Consider the following 18,983-nt stretch of genomic DNA (forward strand, 5'->3'; position numbering starts at 1 on the left):
GGAAGGACATGCGTTCTGTCTAATAGAGATGAACGTACTTTGGTACGAAAAGTGCAAATCAATCCAAGAACAACAGCAAAGGACCTCGTGAAGATGCTGGAGGAAACAGGTACAAAATTATCTATATCCACAGTAAAACGAGTCCTATATCGACATAACCTGAAAGGCCGCTCAGCAAGGAAGAAGCCACTGCTCCAAAACCGCCATAAAATGCTAGACTACGGTTTGCAACTGCACATTGGGACAAAGATCATACTTTTTGGAGAAATGTCCTCTGGTCTGATGAAACAAAAATAAAACTGTTTGGCCATAATGACCATTGTTATGTTTGGAGGAAAAAGGGGGAGGCTTGCAAGCCGAAGAACACCATCCCAACCGTGAAGCACGGTGGTGGCAGCATCATGTTGTTTTGCTGCAGGAGGGACTGGTGCACACACAAAATAGATGGCATCATGAGAAGGAAAACTATGTGGATATATTGAAGCAACATCTCAAGGCATCAGTCAGAAAGTTAAAGCTTGGTTGCAAATGGGTCTTCCAAATGGACAATGACCCCAAGCATACTTCCAAAGTTGTGGCAAAGTGGCTTAAGGACAACAAAGTCAAGGTATTGAGCTGGACAGCTATTTTCAGGTCTCTACAGAGATGTTCGTTCGAGTTCAAGTCCGGGCTCTAGCTGGGTCACTGAAGGACATTCAGAGACTTGTCCCGAAGCCACTCCTGCATTGTCTTGGCTGTGTGCTTAGGGTCATTGTCCTTTTGGAAGGTGAACCTTCGCACCAGTCTGAGGTCCTGAGCGCTCTGGAGCAGGTTTCATCAAGGATCTCTCTGTACTTTGCTCTGTTCATCTTTCCCTTGATCCTGACTAGATTCCCAGTCTCTGCAACTGACAAACATCCCCACAGCATGATGCTGCCACCACCATGCTTCACTGTAGGGATGGTGCCAGGTTTCCTCCAGACCTGACTCTTGGCATTCAGGCCAAAGAGTTCAATCTTGGTTTCATCAGACCAGAGAATCTTGTTTCTCATGGTCTGAACGTCCTTTAGGTTCCTTTTGGCAAACTCCAAGCGGGCTGTCATGTGCCTTTTACTGAGGAGTGGCTTTTGTCTAGCCACTCAACCATAAAGGCCTGATTGGTGGAGTGCTGCAGACATTTTGGTACCCTTCCCAAGATCGTTGCCTCAACACAATGATGTCTCAGAGCTCTACAGACAATTCCTTCGACCTCATGGCTTGATTTTTGCTCTGACATGCACTGTCAACTGTGGGACCTTATATACAGTGGGGAGAACAAGTATTTGATACACTGCCGATTTTGCAGGTTTTCCTACTTACAAAGCATGTAGAGGTCTGTAATTTTTATCATAGGTACACTTCAACTGTGAGAGACGGAATCTAAAACAAAAATCCAGGAAATCACATTGTATGATTTTTAAGGAAATTATTTGCATTTTATTGCATGACATAAGTATTTGATCACCTACCAACCAGTAAGAATTCCGGCTCTCACAGACCTGTTAGTTTTTCTTTAAGAAGCCCTCCTGTTCTCCACTCATTACCTGTATTAACTGCACCTGTTTGAACTCGTTACCTGTATAAAAGACACCTGTCCACACACTCAATCAAACAGACTCCAACCTCTCCACAATGGCCAAGACCAGAGAGCTGTGTAAGGACATCAGGGATAAAATTGTAGACCTGCACAAGGCTGGGATGGGCTACAGGACAATAGGCAAGCAGCTTGGTGAGAAGGCAACAACTGTTGGCGCAATTATTAGAAAATGGAAGAAGTTGAAGTTGACGGTCAATCACCCTCGGTCTGGGGCTCCATGCAAGATCTCACCTCGTGGGGAATCAATGATCATGAGGAAGGTGAGGGATCAGCCCAGAACTACACGGCAGGACATGGTCAATGACCTGAAGAGAGCTGGGACCACAGTCTCAAAGAAAACCATTAGTAACACACTATGCCGTCATGGATTAAAATCCTGCAGCGCACGCAAGGTCCCCCTGCTCAAGCCAGCGCATGTCCAGGCCCGTCTGAAGTTTGCCAATGACCATCTGGATGATCCAGAGGAGGAATGGGAGAAGGTCATGTGGTCTGATGAGACAAAAATAGAGCTTTTTGGTCTAAACTCCACTCGCCGTGTTTGGAGGAAGAAGAAGGATGAGTACAACTCTAAGAACACCATCCCAACCGTGAAGCATGGAGGTGGAAACATCATTCTTTGGGGATGCTTTTCTGCAAAGGGGACAGGACGACTGCACCGTATTGAGGGGAGGATGGATGGGGCCATGTATCGCGAGATCTTGGCCAACAACCTCCTTCCCTCAGTAAGAGCATTGAAGATGGGTCGTGGCTGGGTCTTCCAGCAAGACAACGACCCGAAACACACAGCCAGGGCAACTAAGGAGTGGCTCTGTAAGAAGCATCTCAAGGTCTTGGAGTGGCCTAGCCAGTCTCCAGACCTGAACCCAATAGAATATCTTTGGAGGGAGCTGAAAGTCCGTATTGCCCAGCGACAGCCCCGAAACCTGAAGGATCTGGAGAAGGTCTGTATGGAGGAGTGGGCCAAAATCCCTGCTGCAGTGTGTGCAAACCTGGTCAAGAACTACAGGAAACGTATGATCTCTGTAATTGCAAACAAAGGTTTCTGTACCAAATATTAAGTTCTGCTTTTCTGATGTATCAAATACTTATGTCATGCAATAAAATGCAAATTAATTACTTAAAAATCATACAATGTGATTTCCTGGATTTTTGTTTTAGATTCCGTCTCTCACAGTTGAAGTGTACCTATGATAAAAATTACAGACCTCTACATGCTTTGTAAGTAGGAAAACCTGCAAAATCGGCAGTGTATCAAATACTTGTTCTCCCCACTGTATGTGTGCCTTTCCAAATCATGTCCAATCATTTGAATTTACCACAGGTGAACTCCAATCAAGTTGTAGACACATCTCAAGGATGATCAATGGAAACAGGGTGCACCTGAGCTCAATTTCGAGTCTCATAGCAAAGGGTCTGAATACTTATGTAAATAAGGTATTTCTGTTTTTATTTTCTTAAAACCTGTTTTGGCTTTGTCATTATGGGCTATTGTGTGTAGATTCATGAGGGAAATGTATTTATTACATTTTAGAATAAGGCTGTACTGTAACGAAAGGTGGAAAAAGGGACGGGGTCTGAATACTTTCCGAATGCACTTCATGGTCCAATACCCTTGATGCATATCTATGAGTGAATATCCTGTCTGTGGAGGTGGGAAAGTGGAGAGAGAGGTGGAGTTGGGAAAGAGAAGAGGGAGAAAGAGGAGGGACAGAAATAGGTTAGAGGGAAGAGGGAAAGATGAAGGTAGGTATAATGGAGGAGGAGGGGGAGGGGGGAGAGAGAGAGGGAGAGGTTGAAGAAGGGAGGTGGGAAGAGAGAGATAGACAGGAGGGAAAAATAGATTAAAAAAGGGAGAGACAGAGCGAGAGAGGAGTGTGTATTTTCTGTGAGGCCTTTCTCTATGTATCCATATTGTGATGCTAATCTTCTCCCATTGAATGCAATGTTTTCACTTAGGCATCAACTCTTTAAAGCTCATATTTTCCCATTGACTGCAATTTATTGACAAGATTAAATTGGCTGATGCTTATCTTTTCCCATTGAATGTACTGAGATAAACATCAACCCTGTGACACTCATCTTTTTCCATTAACTGCATTGTATTGAGAAAACATCAGCTACTGTGACATTTTATCTTTTTGCAAAAATGTGCCAGGGTGACATTTTCAGGCTGATAATGGGCTGGGATGCTAGATCAAGCTCTATGAAGTTGTTCAATTGAATGCTCACCAGTTTGCAGTGTCTGCTTAAATAGGCTGATCTTGTCGCTGCCTCTCGTGGTACTTGGCCCTGCCTAGCGCCAGTCCTCTTGCAAAGTGTATCCAGTTTTGCGTCCCCCGGCAATTTGCATTGCAGTAGGTCAAACTGCACTCATTAGACAGTCTCCAACTTAAGAGAACTTTCACTGCTCGCGTCTGGTGAGTAACATATCATTGTCTTTTGGTTGTCATCAAATTTATGCATTGACTACTTGTTAAACAAAAGTAGGCTACATGTTGGTAGTTCATTGGGAGATATCACTTTATTTTCTTATTGCCATAAAATCATAGATTCTTATTTCTGTGAAATAAAAACCTAAACAGTTGTGTTCTCATACAGGACTATTCTGAACAGATTATCTTTCTTCCTTTTTCTTTCATGTTTATGAAAGTGATAAAGTATTTGTTTTCACTCTCTCTTCCAGATTCTAGTTTGTGTCTTAGTGCTTCTGTCCTGGCTGGGGAGCTCTCAGACGGCAATATGAGGCTGACATTTGGGATGTTCCCCAAGGATGGCCTCAGTATGTCCCTCTCCGGAGTCACCATGGCTCTCTGTACCCTCACCCTGCTTCTAGTGGCTCTCAGGGGCCGCAAGCGAGAGGGTGCGGGACACCCCAAAGGCACCCTGCCACCGGGGCCGACCCCCTGGCCCCTGGTGGGTAACCTGTTCCAGATGGGCGACCAGATCCACCTGTCACTGACGCAGCTCCGGCTGCAGTACGGAGACGTCTTCCAGATGCGTATGGGCTCCCTTGTTGTGGTGGTGCTTAGCGGCTATGCCACCATTAGGCAGGCGCTGGTTCGGCAGGGTGAAGCTTTCGCTGGACGCCCTGACCTCTTCACCTTCTCTGCCGTGGCCAATGGCACCAGCATGACCTTCAGTGAGAAGTATGGCCCCGCCTGGGTGCTCCACAAGAAGCTCTGCAAGAACGCCCTACGCTCCTTCTCGCAGGCAGAGCCGCGGGGTCCCGACACCACCTGTCTGCTAGAGGAGCACGTGTGCGCTGAGGCAGCTGGGATGGTGGAGGCCATTTGGGAGCGATCAGAGGCGAGTGAGGGGCTAGGTCTGGACCCTGTGGTCCCGCTGGTTATGTCGGTGGCCAATGTGGTGTGTGCTCTGTGTTTCGGGAAGAGGTATGACTACAATGACAAGGAGTTCCTCACTATTGTGCACATCAACAACGAGGTGTTGCGGATCTTCGCTGCAGGCAACATGGCCGACTTCTTCCCTGTGTTCCGCTACCTGCCGAGCCCGTCCCTGCGTAAGATGGTCCAGCACATCAGGAGAATGAACAGCTTCATGGAACACAACATTGAGGAGCACCTGGAGACCTTTGACAAGGTTTGAGCCACACCTGGGTCATGCAAATTAGAGCATGCCACAGAAAACGTTTTATAAAGTTTTTAAAATTAGTCCTTTTTGGGACAAGTCCACGCAGTCCCTCCCTGTTTCAGTTTTCTTCTGTTTGGTGTTTAATGAACAGACCCTGAAAGCAGACGGTATGATAATATTGCAATGTATGATAAGATATCCAATTGACATTCAACCGTTCTACTGTTACAGCTTGAGACAGAGGTAAGATATGTTGATACATGTGCTATTAAAACTATTGCCTAGAGGCGTATATTCTGTAATATGTATTCACTGAAACAGAAAGTTGACGGTAATCGTTTTTGCAGACAACTTGTAGAGAAATCTCTATTTTCATATGACATTTAGGCTGAATTTGGTAGATAAGTAAACTGTTAGAAAGATATGATCTATGCAATCAGATTCTGGTACAGAGGCACAGAAAACCAGCCAGTCATTGTGGGATCTGTTTCAGTGCTAGAGGTATAGACAGAGAGAGAAGGAATAATGCAGGGGGGAAAGAAAGGAAGAGATGGGATAGAGTGAGGGAGATATAGCATGAGCAGAGGTAGATTAGGTAGAAAGGAAAGTTCCTTTCTGGAAAGCATGTTTTTGCTTGTGATTTTAGGTTACATATAACAGGTTGTATATTACAGTAGGGAATACATTGAACAGGTAGTTATTTGAAATATTGAAATAGTTGAGCTACAATATAAGAGACCTATACTCTAGGTAGGAGGACAGGCCAGACCAGGCTTATATATATCGGTGAGGCTAAAGTGAACCTTTGTTCTTGCGCAGGGGCTAAAATGCTCGCACGCACTCTTTAATGAGGAATTATCAATCTGGTGGAAGACCCAGGCTCACATGTTTTCTAGAAGATGCTGTCATTTACTGTCAGTCTCACTCTCACAATTTGATGGTACATTTGATTGGCGGGTTGTGTATTAGGGTTTTGTGAACTTGAAAGGATTACATTTAATTTGAAATCAGTATTTGGAATATGACACAGATATAACCTGGAGTGGCTAGGTTAGGACTCCCCCTGCACATGTATAGGCTTACTTAGATAGACATAACATATAAGCCTTATTATTAGACATTATAAAGGCTCATACAGTACCAGCCACAAGTTTGGACACACCTACTCATTCAAGGGTTTTTCTTCATTTTTACTATTTTCTACATTGCAGAATAATAGCAAAGACATAAAAACTATGAAATAACACATATGGAATCATGTAGTAACCAAAAAAGTGTTAAACAAATCAAAATATATTTTCTATTCTTCAAAGTAGCCACCCTTTGCCTTGATGACAGCTTTGCACACTCTTGTGGTTCTCTCAAACAGCTTCATGAGGTAGTCACCTGGAATGCATTTCAATTAACAGGTGTGCCTTTTGTGTAATTTATTTCCTTAATGCGTTTGAGACAATCAGTTGTGTTGTGACAATGTAGGCGTGGTATACAGAAGATAGCCCTATTTGGTAAAAGACCAAGTCCTTATTGTGGCAAGAACAGCTCAAATAAGTAAAGAGAAACGACAGTCCATCATTACTTGAAGACATGAAGGTCAGTCAATTCGGAAAATGTCAACAACTTTGATACTTTCTTCAAATGCAGTCGCAAAAACCATCAAGCACTGTAATGAAACTTGCTCTCATGAGGACCGCCACAGGAAAGGAAGATCCAGAGTTGCAGAGGATAAGTTCATTAGAGTTACCAGCCTCAGAAATTGCAGCCCAAATAAATGTTTCACAGAGTTCAAGTAACAGACATATCTCAACATCAACTGTTCAGAGAAGACTGCGTAAATCAGGCCTTCATGGTCAGTATTTCTGCAAAGAAACCACTACTAAAGGAGACCAATAAGGAGAAGAGACTTACTTGGGCCAAGAAACCCGAGCAATGGACATTAGACCGGAGGAAATCCAAATTTGAGATATTTGGTTCCAACCGGTGTGTCTTTGTGAGACGCAGAGTAGGTGAACAGATGATGTGTAGTTCCCACCGTGAAGCATGGAGGAGGAGGTGTGATGGTGTGGCGGTGCTTTGCTGGTGACACTGTCTGTGATTTATTTAGAATTCAAGGCACACTTAACCAGCATGGCTACCACAGCATTCTACAGTGATATGCCATCCCATCTGGTTTGCGCTTAATGGGACTATCAATTGTTTTTTAACAGGACAATGAACCAACACACCTCCAGGCTGTGTAAAGGCTATTTCACCAAGAAGGTGAGTGATGGAGTGCTGCATGAGATGACCTGGCCTCCACAATCACCCGACCCCAACCCAATTGAGATGGTTTGGGATGAGTTGGACCCCAGAGTGAAGAAAAAGCAGCCAACAAGTGCTCAGCATATGTTGGAACTTCAAGACTGTTGGAAAAGCATTCCAGGTGAAGCTGGTTGAGAGAATACCAAAAATGTGCAAAGCTGTCATCAAACAAAGGGTGGTTACTTTGAAGAATCTAAAATCTAAAATATATTTTCATTTGTTCAACACTTTTTTGGTTACTATATGATTCCATATGTTTTATTTCATAGTTTTGATGTCTTCACTACTGTTCTACAATGTAGAAAATAGTAAGCATAAAGAAAAACCCTTGAATGAGTAGGTGTGTCCAAACTTTTGACTGGTACTGTACGTGCTTTTAATATGTTTTAAAGCATTACAGCATTAAACTGTCATGTTCAAAACATATTGGTGCAACAGTAGCTGAAATGGGGAAAGGTCTGTCCATAATAAAGCGCTGCTCTGCCTTCTTAACAACACTATCAACAAGGCAGGTCCTACGGGTGCAAGTTTTGTCTACTGTTCAGTCATGTGGTCAGGTGCCACAAAGAGGGACTTTGGAAAATTACAATTGGCTCACCACAGGGTATCACGGCTGGCCCTTAAAAGTACACAGGCGGCTAACATTAATTATATATATATGTCAATCTCTCATGGCTCAAAGTGGAGGAGAGATTGACTTCATCACTACTTGTTTTTGTAAGAAGTGTTGACGAGCTGAATGCACTGAGCTGTTTACACTACTAGAACACAGCTCGGACACCCATGCATATCCCACAAGACATGTCACCAGAGATTTCTTCACAACCCCCAGGTCCAGAACAGACTATGGAATGCGCACAGTACTACATAGAGCTATAACTACATGGAACTCTATTCCACATCAGGTAACTGATGCAAGCAGTAGAATCAGATAAAAATACACCTTATGGAACAGCGGGGACTGTGAAGAGACACACACAAGTGCTAGCATACACACTCAACACAGTAGTATTATACATTTTGTATTGCAGAAATATAGTGGTGAAATACAATGTACTGTCTGCCTTGGCAGCAGATTTTTTTTTTTTATCCATTATTTTACCAGGTAAGTTGACTGAGAACATGTTCTCATTTACAGCAACAACCTGGGGAATAGTTACAGGGGAGAGGAGGGGGATGAATGAGCCAATTGTAAACTGGGGATTATTAGGTGACCATGATGGTTTGAGGGCCAGATTGGGAATTTAGCCAGGACACCAGGGTTAACACCCCTACTCTTACAATAAGTTCCATGGGATCTTTAATGACAGACACCCGTTTAACATCCCATCTGAAAGACAGCACCCTACACTTTGGGATTGGGAATTTTTTTTTTTAGACCAGAGGAAAGAGTGCCTCCTACTGGCCCTCCAACACCACTTCCAACAGCATCTGGTCTCCCATCCAGGGACTGACCAGGACCAACCCTGCTTAGCTTCAGAAGCAATGCAGGGAAGTATGCAGGGTGGTATGCTGCTGGCGATAATGGGGATCCCTAATAAATACAAATACAGCTGCAGGTATTAAGTAGAGTGTAAAGTAAAGTGTTAACTAAAGCTGTGATGATGTGTGTGTTTCCAGGACTGTATACGTGACATCACAGATGCTCTGATTGCCCTCTGTGAGGAGCGGCAAGAGGATGAAGACACCGCAGTGCTGTCCAACTCCCAGATCATACACACTGTCATCGACATCTTTGGAGCAGGTGAGAGAGATGGAACAGAGAAGTTTGGCAACAGATGATTTGAAGCTCTGCTTATAAACAGCATATTAACACTAGGCTATTACACAGTACGTTAATTCTTTACAAGAAGTTTATAAACAGACCTTGGTATTATGGCGATTTCAGGGCTGTGGCTGTAGTATGTTTGCTGAGACTCGATTTCCAAATCCAGATGTATTTTTCTTCTGGAGGATCACCATTCCCAGCAGTGATGGGTTGAACAATACGTTTGAACAGACCAACTCTAGAGCAACTTCATTAAGTTGGCGTTCATAGCATAGATACGACGGTGATAACGACGATTGTAACTAACGTTACATATGAGGTTTTTTTACATTACAGGATTCGATACCATCATAGCTGGTTTACAGTGGAGCCTCTTATACCTCATCAAGTTTCCTGACATCCAGGTCAAAATACACCAGGAGATTGGTACTGTACATCCTGTGTAGTAATACTTCTTCCTGTATGACTGAACAGTACTTTTCCTATAGAAAACTGTAATACTGTACTGTCTGCCCTTGTAGCGCTAAATGGACTTCTTGTCTCCTTATACTTAGTCTCTTTGTACGCCTGCTTGTGTGTCTGCTTTACTTGTTAAGAATAATCACTTTGTTTTATAAAAATAGGTGAGAGTTCAGGAGTTTTATGAATGAAAGTACTTCCTGTGTTGTCAAACAGCACATCCTAATGTGCAGAGTCTCCTACAGTACCAGCCAGTTTGCCAGTTTGATAGGCCGTCTGTGCAGTTCCACACAATGATCTAATCTTTGAGAGACGCGTCCCCCCACCCTACCCCCCCCATTCCGTCCTCAATGGCTAGAGACCATTGCTCGCCATGGTAACACGCAAAAGGTCATGAATTCGCCAACGCCGGAGCAATTTTTGAAGTGGGCTGAGAAAACTGGTACAGTCTGTTCAGTAAGCACGATTCATTCACAGAGACAGAGAGAGAGAAAAGAGAGAGAGAGATGTTGGATACTTGGACAGTCTACTCTGACAGGAACAAAGGGGATCACACGCAGGGGTATTGCACCATACGAGAATCACGCCACACAAATCATCCCCTTACTTGCGAATGGAAATGTAAGACTAGATGGCAATAATCCAATCGTCTTTCTTTCTTCCTGGGTCTCAATTGTTCTGATTGCCTCTGTAATATCGCTGATCCTTTTCTCTCCATTTTCACTTTCAGGTACATTATTTTCTTGTCACTTTCTTCACCGAGGTATTTTGATTGTGACTGTATGTTTTTGCCTTTCTCTGGTTCAGACAACCACATTGGCCCATCCAGACTACCTCGGTTTGAAGACAAGCCCAGGATGCCTTTTACAGAGTCCTTCTTATACGAGGTGTTCCGTCACACATCCTATGTCCCTTTCACCATACCACACTGGTGAGGCTCTGATAACAGTCACAGTAACAATTTGTAATATTTACATCTGCATGGTGCCTGTCTGTTAGCATGTTCAGGTCAAAGCGTTATCTCTGGGAAAGTTGAGATTTACATAGTATTTTTCCCCCATGCTTTTCTTCCCTTAAGCACCACACAAAACATCACACTCAATGGATACTTCATTCCAAAGGACACCTGTGTCTTCATCAATCAGTATCAGGTTAATCATGACATGTGAGTGTTATCTGTATATGTTTTAAAGCACACATCTCAATTTATGTTACATTTTAGTCCTTTGTGCAGTGTTGGGGAAGTTACTTTGAAAGTATAGCTGGCCAAGTTACCAATTACTTCAGAATGGAAGAGGTTAAGCTACAGTAAAGCTACCCTTAAGAAACATATAGTTTACTTAACTGAAGTTACTTTGGAAAAGTAGTTCACTACATCCAAACTACTTTGTGAAGAATTATCATATCTAAATCTGAAATGTCATAGACTACAAATTGTAAGAACAGATCACTCTGGAGTCAGATTCTATCTGATTTTAGATGTTAACAGATTGTGTAATTTAGCCTATTAAACAAAAAAACTATATTTTAAGTGAGAATTTAACAGGTCTGATGCCGAAAAAGAAAGAAAATTCTTGCCTAATCCCCCCCCCCCTTTTTTTAAAGTAGTGTGTAGTTCCAGTAGTTATAGCTACACCACTACACTGCAAACAAGTAATTAACTACTGAAAACACTACCTAGATTTGAATTGAGTTCAACTACCACCAAGATAAAGCAAAATGTAGCTATATTACTAGTTGAACTACATGTAGTTCACTACTCCCCAACACTGAGGGGGTGACATTACCTTTTGGAGATGTCAGCTCTCTCACAATATATTTGCATGTGTTTGAGTGTTCAACTGGTCTTGGTCATGTTCACTAGGTACCAACCAGCAGGGAGGGACTAAAGTGAGGGACTGACTATCTGGACTCTGCTCATTCTTGTTTCCAAGTTACGAAACGTTTTCCTTTGTGTGCTCTAATGAACACAACTTTGTTGTGGTTGTGAATGGTTGGCTGTCATTTTCCTCATTTGTAGAGATCTGTGGGGTGACCCGGACGTGTTCCGCCCCGAGCGCTTCCTGGGTAAAGAGGGACTGCTCAACAAAGACCTGACAGAGAAGGTCATGATCTTCGGGATGGGGAAAAGGCGTTGCCTGGGTGATGGGTTCGCTCGGTTGGAGATGTTTGTATTCCTGACCACACTGCTCCATCGGCTGTGTATCGAGAATGTTCCGGGACAGGAGCTGGACCTCAGTACCGACTTTGGGCTCACCATGAAGCCCCGCCCCTACAGGATCAGTGTCTCGTCACGCCTCTAGATCCGTCCTGTCCGTTAAGCCATACGGCACCAACTACAATAAAGCTACAACTGGCTTGACTGGGCAACACCTTGCCCACATCATCATAACGCACAGAAACCATGGATACTCAGACACCAAAACATATTTACTATACAGACTGAACACAACATCTTTACCTGGTGTGGCGTCATTACCACTGTAAACACAAACACAGTTCCTAGCTGTGAAGAGTCAAGACAGAGTTAAGCCGGTACAAAGTGTGCAATAGTATTAGTATAGTATAAGTAGCCATAACCAAGGATTTGTTCACATCCATTTCCTCATTGGTCATCAAATGGATTGATATTTCCCTAGAAGTTGTTAAGATTTTAGTTGAAGTATGTTATATCCTATTGTAGATATTTAAGATAAACCTATTCTATATGTAACCTTAGCATTTTCATGATATCTCAATATGCATGTAATGTTAGAATATCTATGCCTATTGGAAAACGGTATTGGTACAGGGCCATTCCCAGTATTATTTTAACTATTAGGGACAGTGATTGGTCCTTCCACCTTCATCAAGTGAAACATAATTACAAATGCCTTTTATTAATATCCTTATCTGTAGTTATTAATTCAACTAAACGCTTAGGGAGGGATAGAGCAAGTGTTGTTTTATATAAGTGATCAGAGCCTTGGCCACTATGCAGCGTTCACTCAGGGTTCATTACTACTCAACGCACTCTTCCACCCCCCCTCTTCATCTGTAACTCCGGGGTTTTAAGAGATCTCTTTCTCACTTTCTCTCTCCTTTCCCCTTCCTACTGTAAGTAGTTGCCAGTGATACTCTGAGATCGAGGAGCACCACCTTTAAAAAAATATATATTTAAAAAAAAATATTAGACACAGTCTTTGTATTCTACCAGACTTCTTTCAGAGGTTAATATGAAAGATAAGACACGTCTGTAAAATTCAAATTTTGATGCTGTGATGTTCTATTTTATGAGATAAAACTATCACTGAAAAGCCATGACTATGTGTTTGAATGAGAATTGTTTCTTACATTATTGTAACTTGATTGCCAGTATATGTTCCCAGAAGAATTCCACAGATGTCACAGCAGTAAAGCCATTTAAGAGACATGTCTTTATTCAGACGACAATACACCCCTTTTTCAAATCCGATATTAATGATGCCTGTTAACACGTGTCTTGTGAAAATTACATTTTTTCATTTGTTAGTCTTTTTTGTCTTAATTTAGCATCTGAAAAGTGCGACTGAGAATAAAAACTGATGGAAGTTTTTGGTTATTATGTATGTGGTTATTATTAGTTTGTTTTTGTTTTATTTTGGTCACAATCACTGGCATTCTCTCCAGAATTAAAGGTACAATCCTTAATTCGTGTTTCAGCCAAACGGCAGCCCTACCCACTTGGTTTGGTACAAAGCTGTGGGATGGGACTGGAGATGTGGCCACTTTCAAATTCATAGATTGAGATAAAAAATTATAATTTTAAACACATTTCTAAGCTATACACTGTTTACAAAGACTGATTCTTGAAGAATGTAACTTGCCTCATAAGCTTAGCATAACTGCCTAAACCCAACTGAAACCAAAATAAACTTGTTTTACTCCATTGTTTGTAAATATGTAATTGTAAACAAACATTGTATAGCTTCAAAGCATCTCATGGTTGATTAGTCCTTGCATCCAAAGCTCCGTCTATGAATTTGAGTGGTTACATCTCTCCTGCCCCATCCCTCAACTGTTTACCAAAACAAGTGGTGGGGCGGCCGTTTTACAAAACTCAGACTGTGGATTTTTATTTTAACCTTTATTTAACTAGGCAAGTCAGTTAAGAACAAATTCTTACTTACAATGACGGCCTACCGGGGAACAGTGTGTTAACTGCCTTGTTCAGGAGTAGAATGATAGATTTTTACCTTATCAGCTCGGGGATTCGATCCAGCAACCTTTCGGTTACTGGCCCAATTCCTCTAATCACTAGGCTACCCAGATTGAATACAGTTGTATAAGCTCAAGTAATTTATAAATCAATTAAATTAATTCAAATTTGAACTGGTTTCATGTTAAGGCTCCATGCCATCTCTTACATGATAGATCCTGTTACAGTATATGAGCCATATCATCACCGTATCATCACAGCTAGCTAGCTGCAACCGAGTGGCTACTACTGGCTAACACCTCTGTCCCGAAGCAAGCACCAGTTAGCCTTGAGCTAGCCTCGAGCTAGGCCCATCTGCCGGCTAGCTGCAAGCGCGATATCAACCCAGAGCATATAGGACTGCTTTTTCTCTACCACATCACCGGATTCCTGACGCAAGCTCTGGACAATTACACCGTATCATCACAGCTAGCTAGCTGCAACCGAGTGGCTACTACTGGCTAACACCACTGTCCCGAAGCAAGCACCAGTTAGCCTTGAGCTAGCCTCGAGCTAGGCCCATCTGCCGGCTAGCTGCAAGCGCGATATCAACCCAGAGCATATAGGACTGCTTTTTCTCTACCACATCACCGGATTCCTGACGCAAGCTCTGGACAATTACACCGTATCATCACAGCTAGCTAGCTGCAACCGAGTGGCTACTACTGGCTAACACCTCTGTCCCGAAGCAAGCACCAGTTAGCCTTGAGCTAGCCTCGAGCTAGGCCCATCTGCCGGCTAGCTGAAGAGCTAGCGCCACTGCCACTGCCACGAAGCTAGCACCAGTTAGCAAACACAATTCTACAATTCACAACCTCTCTTTCGCCATCGCCATCTGGCTTGGATTCTCTGTCGACACAACCACGTCTGAGCAGACCCCCTCCGTCTGAGCAGACCACCCCCCGGGCTACTAACTTTATACGCCGCGTGCTAGCTTAGTGGAGGCCTCCTCTGCTCCATCTACGGCTGCCCCCTGGACACTATGATCACTTGGCTACATAGCTGATGCATGCTTGACTGTCCATTAATTCACGGTACTCCATTCTGTTTATTTGTGTTTTACCTGTCGGCTCTGTGCTTTAACTCAGGATCTGTGTGTAGTTAATCCGACCCTCTCTGCCTAGTCGTCGCCATTTTTACCTGTTGTTGCTGTGTTAGACTAACACCCTGTTATTGCTGCTGTTATCTTACCTGTTGTTTTAGCTAGCTCTCCCAATCAAGACCTGCAATCACTTTATGCCTTATTGTATGTCTCTCTCAAATATCAATATGCCTTGCATACTGTTGTTCAGGCTAGTTTTCATTATCATTGTTTTGGTTTGCAATGGACCCTGTAGTTCCACTCTCCGTACCTCTGATACCCCCTTTGTCCCACCCCCCACACATGCGGTGACCTCACCCATTGAGACCAGCATGTCCAGAGATACAACCTCTCTTATCATCACCCAGTGCCTGGGCTTGCCTCCGCTGTACCCGCGCCCCTCCATACCCCTGTCTGCACATTATGCCCAGAATCTATTCTACCACGCCCATAAATCTGCTCCTTTTATTCTTTGTCCCCAACGCTCTAGGCGACCAGTTTTGATAGCCTTTAGCCGCACCCTCATCCTACTACTCCTCTGTTCCTCGGGTGATGTGGAGGTAAACCCAGGCCCTGCATGTCCCCAGTCACCCTCATTTGTTGACTTCTGCGATCGAAAAAGCCTTGGCCTCATGCATGTCAACATCAGAAGCCTCCTCCCTAAGTTTGCCTTACTCACCGCTTTAGCACACTCTGCCAATCCTGATGTCCTTGCCGTGTCCGAATCCTGGCTTAGGAAGGCCACCAAAAATTCTGAGATTTCCATACCCAACTATAACACTTTCCGTCAAGATAGAACTGCCAAAGGGGGAGGAGTTGCAATCTATTGCAGAGATAGCCTGCAAAGTTCTGTCATACTTTCCAGGTCTATGCCCAAACAGTTCGAACTTCTAATTTTAAAAATTAATCTCTCCAGAAATAAGTCTCTCACTGTTGCCGCCTGCTACCGACCCCCCTCAGCTCCCAGCTGTGCCCTGGACACCATCTGTGAATTGATCGCTCCCCATCTAGCTTCAGAGTTTGTTCTGTTAGGTGACCTAAACTGGGATATGCTTAACACCCCGGCAGTCCTACAATCCAAGCTTGATGCCCTCAATCTCACACAAATCATCAAGGAACCCACCAGGTACAACCCTAAATCCGTAAACATGGGCACCCTAATAGACATTATCCTGACCAACCTGCCCTCCAAATACACCTCTGCTGTCTTCAATCAAGATCTCAGCGATCACTGCCTCATTGCCTGTATCCGCCACGGGTCCGCGGTCAAACGACCACCCCTCATCACTGTCAAACGCTCCCTAAAACACTTCTGCGAGCAGGCCTTTCTAATCGACCTGGCCCGGGTACCCTGGAAGGATATTGACCTCATCCCGTCAGTTGAGGATGCCTGGTCATTCTTTAAATGTTACTTCCTCACCATATTAGACAAGCATGCTCCGTTCAAAAAATGCAGAACCAAGAACAGATATAGCCCTTGGTTCACTCCAGACCTGACTGCCCTCGACCAGCACAAAAACATCCTGTGGCGAACTGCAATAGCATCGAAGAGCCCCCGCGATATGCAACTGTTCAGGGAAGTCAGGAACCAATACACGCAGTCAGTCAGGAAAGCAAAGGCCAGCTTTTTCAAGCAGAAATTCGCATCCTGTAGCTCTAACTCCAAAAAGTTCTGGGATACTGTAAAGTCCATGGAGAACAAGAGCACCTCCTCCCAGCTGCCCACTGCACTGAGGCTAGGTAACACGGTCACCAGCGATAAATCCGTGATAATCGAAGACTTCAACAAGCATTTCTCAATGGCTGGCCATGCCTTCCTCCTGGCGACTCCAACCTTGGCCAACAGCCCCGCCCCCCCCGCTGCTACTCGCCCAAGCCTCCCCAGCTTCTCCTTTACCCAAATCCAGATAGCAGATGTTCTGAAAGAGCTGGAAAACCTGGACCCATACAAATCAGCTGGGCTTGACAATCTGGACCCCCTATTTCTGAAACTGTCCGCCGCCATTGTCGCACCCCCTATTACCAGCCTGTTCAACCTCTCCTTCGTATCATCTGAGATCCCCAAGGATTGGAAAGCTGCCGCGGTCATCCCCCTCTTCAAAGGGGGAGACACCCTGGACCCAAACTGTTACAGACCTATATCCATCCTGCCCTGCCTATCTAAGGTCTTCGAAAGCCAAGTCAACAAACAGATCACTGACCATCTCGAATCCCACCGTACCTTCTCCGCTGTGCAATCCGGTTTCCGAGCCGGTCACAGGTGCACCTCAGCCACGCTCAAGGTACTAAACGACATCATAACCGCCATCGATAAAAGACATTACTGTGCAGCCGTCTTCATCGACCTGGCCAAGGCTTTCGACTCTGTCAATCACCATATTCTTATCGGCAGACTCAGTAGCCTCGGTTTTTCTAATGACTGCCTTGCCTGGTTCACCAACTACTTTGCAGACAGAGTTCAGTGTGTCAAATCGGAGGGCATGTTGTCCGGTCCTCTGGCAGTCTCTATGGGGGTACCACAGGGTTCAATTCTCGGGCCGACTCTTTTCTCTGTATACATCAATGATGTTGCTCTTGCTGCGGGCGATTCCCTGATCCACCTCTACGCAGACGACACCATTCTATATACTTCCGGCCCTTCCTTGGACACTGTGCTATCTAACCTCCAAACGAGCTTCAATGCCATACAACACTCCTTCCGTGGCCTCCAACTGCTCTTAAACGCTAGTAAAACCAAATGCATGCTTTTCAACCGTTCGCTGCCTGCACCCGCACGCCCGACTAGCATCACCACCCTGGACGGTTCCGACCTAGAATATGTGGACATCTATAAGTACCTAGGTGTCTGGCTAGACTGCAAACTCTCCTTCCAGACTCATATCAAACATCTCCAATCCAAAATCAAATCAAGAATCGGCTTTCTATTCCGCAACAAAGCCTCCTTCACTCACGCCGCCAAACTTACCCTAGTAAAACTGACTATCCTACCGATCCTTGACTTCGGCGATGTCATCTACAAAATAGCTTCCAACACTCTACTCAGCAAACTGGATGCAGTTTATCACAGTGCCATTCGTTTTGTTACTAAAGCACCTTATACGACCCACCACTGCGACCTGTATGCCCTAGTCGGCTGGCCCTCGCTACATGTTCGTCGTCAGACCCACTGGCTCCAGGTCATCTACAAGGCTATGCTAGGTAAAGTGCCGCCTTATCTCAGTTCACTGGTCACGATGGCTACACCCACCCGCAGCACGCGCTCCAGCAGGTGTATCTCACTGATCATCCCTAAAGCTAAAACCTCATTTGGACGCCTTTCCTTCCAGTTCTCTGCTGCCTGCGACTGGAACGAATTGCAAAAATCTCTGAAGTTGGAGACTTTTATCTCCCTCAACAACTTTAAAAATCTGCTATCCGAGCAGCTAACCGATCGCTGCAGCTGTACATAGTCCATCTGTAAACTACCCACCCAATTTACCTACCTCACCCCCCATACTGCTTTTATTTATTTACTTTTCTGCTCTTTTGCACACCAGTATCTCTTCTTGCACATGTTCATCTGATGATTTATCACTCCAGTGTTAATCTGCTAAATTGTAATTATTCGATTTATTGCCTACCTCATGCCTTTTGCACACATTGTATATAGATTCTCTTTTTTTCTACCATGTTATTGACTTGTTTATTGTTTACTCCATGTGTAACTCTGTGTTGTCTGTTCACACTGCTATGCTTTATCTTGGCCAGGTCGCAGTTGCAAATGAGAACTTGTTCTCAACTAGCCTACCTGGTTAAATAAAGGTGAAATAAAATAAAAATAAAAATATGAGAAACTAATGAGCATGATTGGAATGAAGAATGGACTCAACTCAACTTTAGACCACTTTCAAGGTGAACATATCAGAAAAAAATACTTTCATTCAATTTGGACAAAGAAAGGCTCTCAAACATTTGA

General features: G+C 44.1%; 1 protein-coding gene across 1 annotated transcript; it reads left to right on the forward strand.

The window, feature by feature from the left end:
* Positions 1 to 4,348: 4,348 nt before the first annotated feature.
* On the forward strand, positions 4,349 to 13,294 carry cyp1d1 (cytochrome P450, family 1, subfamily D, polypeptide 1). The gene is made up of 6 exons (XM_071403824.1): positions 4,349 to 5,215; positions 9,125 to 9,248; positions 9,609 to 9,698; positions 10,539 to 10,662; positions 10,810 to 10,896; positions 11,752 to 13,294. The coding sequence occupies exons 1-6, from the start codon at positions 4,355 to 4,357 to the stop codon at positions 12,032 to 12,034; spliced, it is 1,569 nt and encodes a 522-aa protein (XP_071259925.1). The 5' UTR covers positions 4,349 to 4,354; the 3' UTR covers positions 12,035 to 13,294.
* Positions 13,295 to 18,983: the final 5,689 nt, after the last annotated feature.

This window comes from Salvelinus alpinus, chromosome 5, assembly GCF_045679555.1.
Source record: "Salvelinus alpinus chromosome 5, SLU_Salpinus.1, whole genome shotgun sequence".
NCBI lineage: Eukaryota > Metazoa > Chordata > Actinopteri > Salmoniformes > Salmonidae > Salvelinus > Salvelinus alpinus.